The sequence below is a fragment of the Chenopodium quinoa genome, unplaced genomic scaffold, assembly GCF_001683475.1.
Source record: "Chenopodium quinoa cultivar QQ74 unplaced genomic scaffold, ASM168347v1, whole genome shotgun sequence".
Lineage (NCBI taxonomy): Eukaryota > Viridiplantae > Streptophyta > Magnoliopsida > Caryophyllales > Amaranthaceae > Chenopodium > Chenopodium quinoa.
In genome coordinates this window covers 1144852-1157297 of record NW_018744858.1, presented here as the reverse complement: position 1 = coordinate 1157297, position 12446 = coordinate 1144852, and the positions used below count along the sequence as shown (strand labels likewise).

Below are 12446 nucleotides of genomic sequence, written 5' to 3'. Positions count from 1 at the left end.
TCCCCAAAGCAATTTTATGTTGGCTCTTCCGGAGCCTTCAATGATATTTGTACTACCCGATAGGGTACTCACATTAATTCTTTTCATCATCAAATGAGAGAAATATTTTTTTATTTTTAAGTATTGTATGAGTAGTTGCACTGTCAGCAAGACATAATTCTTCACCATTTATAACAAACTGAACTTGATGAGTAGAATCCATATTCTTCATGAAATAAAATACATGTCAAAATATTAAGCATAAAAATAATGATGATAAAATAAATAAATCAATTAAAATACCCAAATAGTTCATAAATTCATAAAGCAAAAGTCCTTATTACAACCATAGAAATTAACATAAGTAAATCACTAGATGAAGTCTAATACTTAAAACAGACACAAAATAATATAAATTTAATTATTCCCTTTCGGAGCAGTGAAGAAATCAACAACTTCTAAATATAATATAAATTTAATTATTCCCTTTCGGAGCAGTGAAGAAATCAACAACTTCTAAATGAGTTGTATTGCCAAAATCAAAATTATTCGCTTTTGGGGAAGTAAGGAAATCAGCAACTTCTAAATGATTTGCATTGCCAAAATCAAAATCACCTTCACCATCTTCAAGAACAAGGTTTGCCTCAACTTTCTTTCCTTTCTTCAATGATTCTTGGTAAAGTTCAACAAGATGTTTTGGAGTTCTACAAACCCGAGACTAATGGCCTTTTAGTCCACAACGGTAACATATATTGGTCTCACTTTTCTCTTTATCAACTTTATCATCTCTACGTTCCCACTTCCAGTGGGAATGTGAGTTTGTGAAATGACCTCCACGACCTCTACCATATCCACTAAATCCACGCCCACGACCACGACCGCGCCACTGGCCACGACCGCGACAGCAAGTTTGGCTAGGTTCGACATATTCACTATATTAAATAATATTTAAAAATTAGATCTCATAAAATATCAAACATATACATATCAACATAATGGTTGATAAAAGTGTTAATATGTAATGGCAAAATAAATAAATAAAATTAAACATTACTATTATAACCGAATGATGCATAATATAAAGGCTTTAATAATATTAAGATCGCATATTATTGTTAATTTAACTATGCAAGATAAACATATATACTTAATCAAGCAAGCAAATTATAATTAGAGATCGAAACACTTAACAAGAGTAATGCATGTATCAAAAGAAAAATGTTGCAATACCAAAAATAAGCCATGATAGTAAATTAAATCAATAGCAATCACGATAATATATAGTAGAAAATACTAGTGTACTCACACTACAAAAATAATGAGCATAGGCAACACCTAAAATTGCAACACTAATAAAATTGTTACCCTTGATAACCTAAGGCAACGTTTTTAAAATGTTACTTTGAACCAAAATAACAATATTAGATCCCTATGCAACAACTATAAAAGTGTTGCTATAGAGCATTAAAGACAACAATCACCTAAAGTGTTGATTAATGTAATTACTTTTGGGTTATCTAATTATTAAATTATTTATGATGTTAAATTAAATAAAAAAATTATGTTATGATGTTTAGGAGTTTATCTTATTAAATATTAAACTAATGACAATTACAAAAATAAATTAAAAAAATCTTAGACGAAAAAAATGAAAATGGATTGTTAAAATTATAATTGAATAATTTTGGGATAATTGAACCCGACCCGATTCCAAACTCGAGTTATTGAGAACGAACCCGGATCTGACTCAACCCGACCCAAACGACCCAAAATTGACCCAATTTGATCCACTTATCATATTTTGTACTAACCCAAACAATCAAAACCATTTGAATCATACGACCCAAAATTCGATCTGAACCTGACCCGTTAACCTAAATGGACAAGTCCCAATGACCCGATCCATATAACAATCTAAATACAAACTCTGAAAAGGGCGAAAAAATTAAAAAAAAAAAAAAAATAGGGCGGAAAAACTAAAAATAAAAAGAAAAAGGGCAGAAGAATTTCTGCTACTACGATTTTCACATTAGCTATTCAATTACCTGAGTTACCTAATTCGTTCTTCTTCCTCACTCTCTCTCTCCTCAAAGGTGGAGGTGCAGATGCATTGCCGCAGCCTAAGCACCACCACTTTTGGCGACAAATACTCTCTTGCATTTCCTTTTCTATCTCCTCTAGCTTGGCATTCTAAGGTTTTTTTGGAGCTTTTACTTCTGCAATTCTCACTTTCTCTCTCCTCAAGCTTAATTGGTATATTTTAGGGCTTGATAAAATTTGTGGTTAATTTCATAAAATATTTCCTAATTTGTAAAATTAGGGCTTGATTTTCAGTGAGATCAAAGGGAATTTCTCAGCGCTTCAACAAATCGGAGAAAAAGTTGCAAAAGACCGTCAAAAAAAGAAAGAGGAGATGATATCTGGAATTTTTGAATTGTTTGGCTTCATTTCTATTTTAATTGCAATCTATTATGTTAGAATGAATGAATTTCCATTCTATCAAGCTGTTTGATATCAACATTATAGTTTCTTAATTTGCTATTGCTGTTAATTAAATTGAATTCTACATGATTATGCATCGAATTTAATTTTCTCCAGGAAATTTGACAATATGACCGAATTAGTAACTTTTATGAAATTAGTCATAAAGTTTGATGAGAGTAGTAAACCGACTTTTGAGTTAAATACCTAAGATTCTGACAAATTAGTCATAAAGCATTAACGACAAAGAGCTCAATACCAAATTTAATGGTTTATGTAATTGTCAACTGACTATACTCTTATAGTCTTATATGCTTGATTATTGGAAGGTTTAGGCAAATACCTGGTTGTGACAATTATTGTTGATGCATTTTGAACCTTGATTGTGTATAAATTGGCCATTTAAAGAGGTATATAATTGGAATGGGAATTTTATATCTATATATGATCAACGGTTTGGGTGCCTGCTACTATATAATTATTTCTGATTTTGTTTTTTTTAATTAACTCATTGCTTGTATGTTGCTGCTTGTTAGCATATCAAGACTACTAACTAATTGAAACATTGGATATACAGTATTAGTCAAAACTGTCATGATGACAAATATATAAACCATTAAATTTTGTTTGATAGGTACTGAGTACTTGGTCATTAGTTGATTATATTGCATAAAGGTGTCGAGCAGCTTCTCATTAACCTAGCTATTGTCTAAAAAGCTTATGAAAGTCCTACTTATTTTAACTACTAGTGGAATTCAAGATACTCTTATGAGTAGACTAGTATATCTGATTAAGATCATACTTAATATATACTAATTTTTTTGTAAAATCTTACAATAATTTAGTTTCTTATCTTATTTAGTAGAATTCAGGGTATTTTTATTGCTTACTAGTACTTTGTCTAGGTGTGGCCATTTATAGATATGATCAAGTGACCTGTGCATATTTGCTTAAAAAAATTATTCTATGAAGTAGCTTATACCATGATTGTTTATAAAAATAAAGCACATGAGTTTATATAACTCTTATTAGAGGTACTTCCATGGTTTATATGCTTATCACTTATATATTAGAGGTACTTCCATGGTTTATATGCTTATCACCTATATAACTCCTATTAGAGGTACTTCCAGTTGATGATGTTACTCGTTGGGATTAGTTAAGATGTAATCCTATTAGAGATTTGATAGGCATCTGAGAAGCATTATGGTAAGCGGTTAGGTGTAAAAATTATCAGCTTCATGACTTGCAAGTATACAACCAATATGCATGTTTACTTATATAAATCTCTGATGCTATTCTTTTTATATTAGTAATCTTTTTTTGATGTTGTATACTTGGTTTGGCTTAAGGTTCTATTTTGTGTAGCAGAATTAATCAGACTATTTTTTTGATGTCATCTTTTCATTCTCTTTCGATCTAGCCCTATCCATACTAGTAAACCATAGTTTTGTAGTTATCTAAAGCTTGCACTACGATTGACTAGCATGATATATTAATAAAAATTGATTGACAAATATTCAGTGTAGTTCATGTTTTGACTTTTACTTTTACTTTTGATGCAAATTAAGTGTTTTGTGTTGTTGCCAAAGGGCAAAGGCCCGTTTAACAAGGTAAGCTAAACCGCCTACAATATTTTAAAAAATTAAATTAAATGGAGAGGAAATATCTGACATACTGTATAACTTAAGAACTCCATTATTTTAGCTAACGTCTAATCTGCACTTTGCTCAGAACTTATGTTAAAGTTAATTATTGCTCTGTACTTGTGTAGTCGTGCATCTTTATTAAGGTATTGTAATTTGGATTTTCCTTATTAACCTCTTTGTTGATAGCTTATGAACTTCTAATATATCTAATATTGCTTGTTTAATGTACTGATCATCAGACTATGGACTTATAATACTGGAAAATGCTTAGTTGATTTGAATAAAATTTGAAACTAAATTATAATTGAAGTGAAATAGTTGCATGTTGTGCATTTGGTTTTTTGCTGACTTTGATTATGAGTTTATGCTAAAAGGGTAACTATTTTGAAATAGGTTGGAGCTGAGGATAAAGAAAGAAGGATAAAGGTTGTGATTGTGTGGGGTTTGTTGTCACTGTTCGCTTCTAAAGACTCTTAGTCTCTAATAAAGATGAAGGAAAGCAACTCAGTTCATAGAGGTGAGACCTGAGTTATGTGATTAAAGATTCTTAACTTATTTTTTTGGTGAGTAGCTACTTAACAAAGATGAGAAAAGTTTTGATATTATATGTATGTATAGCCCCATATCCCCTTTAAGTTCATTGAGCTGCTGATATTCAAAATAAATATCTAAAAGTGCAAGTAAATAAGTAATTAGGGTACTTCTTTTAATTTGATCATCAAATTCAAATGTGGCGTACAACAATTTTCAATATCGATACAAATTTTAGTTTGATTAAGAAATTCAAATCATCATTAATTTGCTTTAAAAAATTACAAAAAAAAAAACAAAAAAAAAGCCTCTATGGGCCTTATTTGCTCCGGTTATGAACCGTGGAGTCTTTTACTCCTGTTATTGGCTACCTCTACCCCCATTTTAACCGCAACAGTTGGGCTTTTTTCTAATAGTGTTAGTTTTTGAAAAATTATATTCTAACTTTGTTAATTGATTGGTAATACAGGGCATACATGTACATGGAAGAAGATATATATTCAAGACAAAGACGAAGAGTTGATCAATTAACACTTTAGATTGTTTATAGTCATTTGACCCATTTCCCTCTTTAAACGTTGCATTCTATCCCTTGTGTATTGTATCAGATATACAAAGTTAAACAATTATTGGTATTAGAAATGTACTAGATCGTGAATCATAAGTTATTTATTAGTATTTTTAAGAGTACATATATTGTGTAGTGAAATTCTATTGGATTTTGTTTTTTGGATTTTGATGAGTACACATGAATTTTTTTTATAAAATCAATTTTCTTCTATATTGATGTTTTGTTTCCTATTAGATTGATTATTTTCTATTGCTGAGTTCACATGTTGATTCGTCTTTATTCATTCAATTTATAATTTCACATATAATTGCTTTTAAGGTGTTGCTTTTAAGATATTTGGCATCATTTTTGTATTATTACTAACAAATACAACAAGTGAAAAGGTTGTTGTATATTATGACATAAGGTTACAATTTTAAATTGTCTCCTAAGGTGGCAACACTTTTAATTTGTTTCCTTTGTAAAGTTGTTGCCTTAGGTATCATTATACGTTGGTTTTTAAAAAATGTTGCCTTTGAACTAAAAAATGTTGCCTTATGAATAGACAATGGGGGCATAAACTACGCCTCATATGTGTTGCCTTAGCTACAAGGCAACACTTTTTTAATATTAGGCAATGGTTTTTCATTGTTACCTTTGCTTTGTTTTGTTGTAGTGTCACAGTTGGTAATCAAATTATGAATTACAATACAGTCATTGTATTATAAAGTCTTAACATTCTCCTAGTATATTATATTTTTATGATAATGATGGTACGTATATCATCACATACTCCACTAATTAAATTAACAAAATAAAAACTATACCGTATACAAAATAAGTAATCATAAATATATACTTCCTCCATTCTAGTAATATTACAACAATTGGACTTTTGCACTATTCATCATGTTTGTTTGACCACAAATTATAATTTATACGTAAAGTAAAATATAGTTCATGTGGGGTCTTGTTAAATTCGTCTTGTAAATTACTTTCACAATATTAACTTTTTATAATTTTTACTCTTATATAATTATAGATATTTAACATATAAAAAGTGTTTTGGGATGCGTAATTTCATCCTGATTGCAATATTTGTAGAACAGAGGAAGTATATGTAAAGGAAAACAAAACATGGATAATCAACAAATTTTTAATGATTAACATGGATAATAAGGCGAATAGAGGTAGCTTATAGATTCATACGAATATGCGACATGATTACAACTGTATATATATGGACTAAGAAAATAAAACAACATATCATAAATATGATTTAGTAAATTGGATTGCAACATCAATACAAGGTTAGTAAATTTCAATACCACGTGATAGCAATTAGCAAATAAGTAACAAACAAAGATGTAATTCGGCAGTTCGTCACTAACAAACAAAAGGACCAAATTTCATGATTGTAATCAAAACAAAGTGGAGGTAATCACCCTTACCTCAACGGGACAAAAACTATTGTGTACGAATTGTATATTTCCTCAACTCAATTAATTGAGGTTGGTGCAACAAGCTAGCTAGCAATAATGTTTCCTCCGATTCCCGATAACTAAAGCAATGATGCTGATAACGTATTATGAAATAAGGGGAAAGGGAGAATATTAGAGAGAGAGGATGTAGAAGGTAATTGTGTTGTATTCTTCTCATTTCAATAGACCATGTTGTATATACATGATGAGCATAAGGTAACCTTCATGGACAATTAAGATTCCATTTAAGTGGGGGTTACAAAGGAGGTAATGGCAAATGGGTGGTTACAAGGAGGTTACAATGGGTGGCATTATACTTAAGGGTGTAACAAGCTATAATGACCATCCACGATAAATATATTTTATAACATTATTCATTTTTAATCAACGAACTCCATTATTCCATTTTTTTTTATTTCTCATTCACTTTTAAATGATCAAACTCCCAATATTTTAAAACTTTTATTTATCAACCTTTAATCAACTAAAACATTTTAATTTTCAATTTCCTGAAAAACAAAAATACTTATTAGGCTTTAAATAAAGGTGATAACAGGCTGAGCCTTAACGCAAAATCTTGTGGCCAATCCTCCCAATGGAGTTGGGCTTATTAGGCCAACGCAGGCCTTTCGAGCTCTTTGGGACAGGGTTCAGATTTTGAATTAAAAATATGTTTTGGGGATGCCAAAACCCGCACTTTTTCGTGTCAGGTAAATAGATCATTGATCACCTCTAGTTTTAAAGAGGCAATTCGACAAGAGAGGGGGAGGGGGGTTGGGGGTGTTTCTGATGCGAGAGACTAGGGACTTAGAAAGTGAGGAGGGGCATCAGTATCTTACAGTAATTCGTTGAAAATATTTTCATACTCCACCATAGTCGCGTGATAACACTACGGTAGTAGGCAATCATACACATCAAATAAGGCTAGAAGGCACCACAATGCAAATGCTAATAGAAAACAAGGGAATCCACTAACAAAATTCAACTACATATCAGCATTCAGAGCTTTTTACGAATACCAAATACAAGCACATGAAAGACAAATCCTGGAACTTTAAGACACCAGCAGTCTAAAATCTTCCTCCTCTGCCCCCCCTAAAACCACCACGACCTCCTCTTGGAGGACCTCTCCCGCGGCTTGGGCCACCTCTTCCTCTAAAGCCACCACCTCTTCCTCCAAAACCACCACCACGACCACCCCTGCCTCCAAAACCACCACCACGACTACCTCCTCTTGAAGCTCCCCTGGGAAAGTCAGAAAAAATTCAGATCAGCTTTCTCAGATATGATATTGGAACAAAATAAATAAAGTATTACTATACATTCTAATACCAAATTATACATTACAATAAGTTCTCAATATGAAATAAACAGAACTAAAGTTATGTGAGGCATCTAAACATTTAGATATTAAGACCTGCAAACTGTTAAAAAATCACAGTACATACATACATACATACATACATACATACATACATACATTTTTAGGCCATATAAATTAGTATATACATTTTTTAGGCCGAGAAATCCTCATTTCGCACATGTACATTGAACGAAAAACAAAGCATACTTTAGGGAACCATAAATGAAAAGAGGGTACTGTACATATATTCTAACCTGATTTGTTCAAACACTGATTTCATCAAAATTTTCTGAACAAATATTCAAGTAAACCCAACAGAAACAGTTGCTTGAACCTAAGGTCCCTTCCAACTTCTACTAATTGCAAAGAAAATTACAAATCTGCTTAATATGACTTGGCTGTTTGTTTCACAAACTACAATTAACCAACATCTGCAAAATCTCAATAACCACTAGAAATCGAGGTTTTTGAAATAATGAACAAAAAGTTAAACTACCATGGTTATGAATAATGACTGCTCTCAAGGTCAAACATATAAATGCTGTGATTGTTCATGACAACTCAATATCAAATGACTAATTCAAGTTGCCATCAGCTTTAAAGATACAAAAAGCATAGTACTCAAATTTTCTGTTAAAAGTATTCAATAGGGTGTGTTCTATAATCTATACAACTAAATTTTCCTAAATGCAACCTACTAAAACTTATTGGAGCTTATCTAATCGTGTTCTAAGGAGTAAATTGATATTTCGTTTCAAGACTTTCAACACATACTACCATCCATATAACCACGATTTTCAGTCAGCAAACCTAAATATTGAATAACATGCTCTAGGGAGTAAATCCAAATCGTGTGAAGACTTTCAACGGATACTACCATCCATACAACCAAGAAGTTCAATCGCAAGCTTAAAAATGGAAACAACCTGTTTCCTACCCATTTAATTATTAAAGCTACCCTGAAAGTACTACAATTGCCTATCGAAATCAAGCTTAAGTATAATCCAAACTGTCCAAAATCTAATTCATGCACAAATGTATAATAAAAGCAATACCCAGAATTTAACATTATTATAGCACCAAATATGAGAAATAAAATTCAACATACTTAGGCTGTGGAAGAAATCTAGCCAAAGGCAAGAGCTTTGCAGGGTCAATGTAGAATTTATCCCCTGGAGCATATGAAGTTGCAACTATTCCTTCCATCATTTTCACAGAAAAAAACTGCAACATTCAAACATTCAATTAAAACCCCAAATTAAATCAAATAAATTAAATTAAAATGATAAGAGATATTGAAAAGAAATATTACAGATTCATTAATTGGACCAAAAATTTCTTCAACTTTGCCAATCTGAGTCTTATTTTGCAGGTAAATAGGAGCATTAAAGTAAGGAATTTTCTCATGCGTCAATTTTGTAACTGCTTCTCCCTCACACGCATGAACAAACGTCGATATTTCTGCTCATAACACAAATTAATCAACAAACACCCAGCAAAATTCAAATCATTTTCAACAAATCAAACAAAAAAGCAAGTAATTACAAAGAAAGATAGAAGGAATACCGACGACTTCTGAAGGTGGACCTTCGTCGCGAAAACCACCACCACCACGACCGCCAAAACCACCACCGCGACCGCCGAAGCCTCCGCGACCTCCGCGACCACCGCGGTCGCCTCGACCACCGCCGCCGCGAGCGCCCCTGAAGCTACCGCCGCCTCTCGGAGGTCTCATTGTTGTTGTTTATTTGAGAAGAGAGAAGAAAAAAAATGGAGGAGAGTGAGAGGGGCGTGAATTAGGGTTCAGGGTTTAAGAAAAGGATATAGATGAGTAGATGACAGAAGAGAAGGAAAAAAATTATAAGGCTAAAACTATACAAGTATTTTGTTTGTGGGTTTTGACATTGTTGGGTTAGTAGTTTTTTTTATCAATTCGTTAGGCCCAAAAGGGAAAAGGCCCCAAATTTATGTTGTGAGTGGATAATCCTTCTCAGTTTCTACAATGTGATGCCCTATTTGGCGATAGTGTTTGAGTTAACGATTAGCATTTTAATCAACTCAAAACACTAACAGAGAAAAATAAGAGTGTTTCATAAGGTAGTAGTTCGGGGAGCGGTTAGTGGTAGAGGTAGCGTTTGGGTAATTTTTCTCAAACGTTAAATATAGTAGCGTTCCAAAGGTAGCGGGTAGCGTTTGTTAAATTTTTTATTACCTTTTACAACAATGTGAATGGATTTTAATCTATTTTAGTATTTCAACCGCTTTTTTTGCCAAATACTCATACTATCAACCATTACCTTGACAGCTAACCTCTACCCACTATTAATTGATAGTTACTCACTACCCTAACGACTACCTGCTACTCGACTACTAAAAGCTATCGGCTAGTAGCCTACCACTAATTTTACCAAACCAGAGCCTAAAACTAATTCATATTTATTGTACTCGCACTCTTAAGCTAGAAACCACTGCCACGTCACCTTTTGGTCATCCACTATCTTAAACAATGAAAGGGTCGGAAGGGTTTTCTCGGACACACCCCAAGGCCAACTTACATGGTTATTTATGCATGTAATTAGCACACAACGGTCTTCCCATTCCACAACAAATGATTCTCACACGAAAAAATTTTTATTAGATAGAAACAATAGCTATCTATACCATACTATTATACTAAAATAATTCCCAAAAGCATTCGTAAGTTACACGTGTCAATACCACATAAAAATTTTCCCGCCAAACACTTTTTTTTGTCATTTTTTTATTAAATAAATATTTTGAAGTTAATTTTAAATAAATATTGAACCAAAACGTGACGTTGATATTTAAAAACAATGAATAACTAGATGTTAATTTTATTAGGGTAAAAGATTAGATATTTTAATCTTAACATACACAATCCAATATTCAATTTGACTAAGTTAAAAATGAAAAGTTATTACATATAGATAATTCCATTTGTTGATCAACTAAGTAAATCGTCATACAAAACTAATTTTTCATATTATGCATAAAAATAATGAAAAGTCTGGACATTAACTAGTTTAAGAAAAATACAAGAGGAAGTATTTTTTTGAAGGAAAAAAAAAAGGATTATTAATGACGGTTAAGTCTTTTGTCAAATTATTTTTTACAAGAACTGTTAAATGACTTAAATCTAATACACCTCCCCCTCCCCCACCACACAAACACACACAAACATGCATTTATGGTAAATTCACATGTGTTAATCTATATTTATGACTAACAACATCTCTAACTAGGTAAAGGCTACACATAAACTCAGTGTATATGGGGCCAACATACATTTGTGACATGTATGTTGGACATGTATGAGGCCAACATCTCTAACTAGGTAAAGGCTACACATAAACTCAGTGTATAGGTAAATGCTTTGGGGACCAAAAATAATATTTTTAAACATTTCATTCAAAAAATTTAAATGAAATTTTCAAATCAAATTTCAAATCTGATATCTATTTTCAAGGCATAATAAATACACACAAATTCCCAACCACCCCATTCTCTCTTCTCTCATTTTTTTTTGGCTGATTATTTTTATGGTCCAGTTTTTCTGTCTTCTCTCTCTCTTCTAATGTTCTTGTTCTTGAATTCAAATTTTTTTTTTTCCAGATTTTTTGTATAACTTAACTTTTTTTATATATATAATGTTCCTCTTGTTTCACGATTAATTATCCTCTCATTATTTTTGGCTTAAAATTTTTGCGGTTTGATTTTTAGCGGTTCGATTTTTTCCTCTCTTCTATCTCTTCTAATGTTCTTCATGTTATTGTATATTTTCTGAAAAAAAAAAAATTATTCTTCATCTTTTGCTAGAAATTTGTTTGTTTTTTCAGAAATTCATATGAATATACAATGTTTTGTTATACAATAAATTTTTTAATTATTTGTTATTTATCATTGTGTAACAGATCTGTTTGTAAATTTTTTTTTTCTTATTTTGATTTTTATGAATGTTATGTTCAAAACAGAAAAAAAAAAGGATTTTTTTTTTCCTCAGCATATACATATATTAGCTTTATTGTATTGATTTTTAAGATTATTAAATTGGTTTGAAGACAAATCATGTTATATTTCAACCATATAGTTTTTCAATCGAATCCTACTATATTATGTGAATTGAAATATCGTTATTTCTAACGTTCTTCAATTTTCTCAAATTTTTTTTTTGAAGAACCGTTTTCCCAGATTTTAAACATCAAAGTATAAAATTTCTTCAAGTTAGATTTTTTTTTTTTTTTTTTTTTTTTATGAATCTTCAAGTTAGATTATTGACCAGTAACAAATGTTAGACTTTGGATTATTCACAATGGCAACACATTAAATTCCTTGAATTATCACAGTGACATATTAATAAGAAATATATATTCAGTTTTAGAACCAAACATCAA

General features: G+C 31.3%; 1 protein-coding gene across 1 annotated transcript; it reads right to left on the bottom strand.

The window, feature by feature from the left end:
- Positions 1-7512: 7512 nt before the first annotated feature.
- Positions 7513-9880, bottom strand: LOC110704767 (putative H/ACA ribonucleoprotein complex subunit 1-like protein 1). The gene is made up of 4 exons (XM_021882577.1): positions 9601-9880; positions 9347-9495; positions 9143-9258; positions 7513-7916 (listed from the first exon to the last, which is right to left on the bottom strand). The coding sequence occupies exons 1-4, from the start codon at positions 9767-9769 to the stop codon at positions 7742-7744; spliced, it is 609 nt and encodes a 202-aa protein (XP_021738269.1). The 5' UTR covers positions 9770-9880; the 3' UTR covers positions 7513-7741.
- Positions 9881-12446: the final 2566 nt, after the last annotated feature.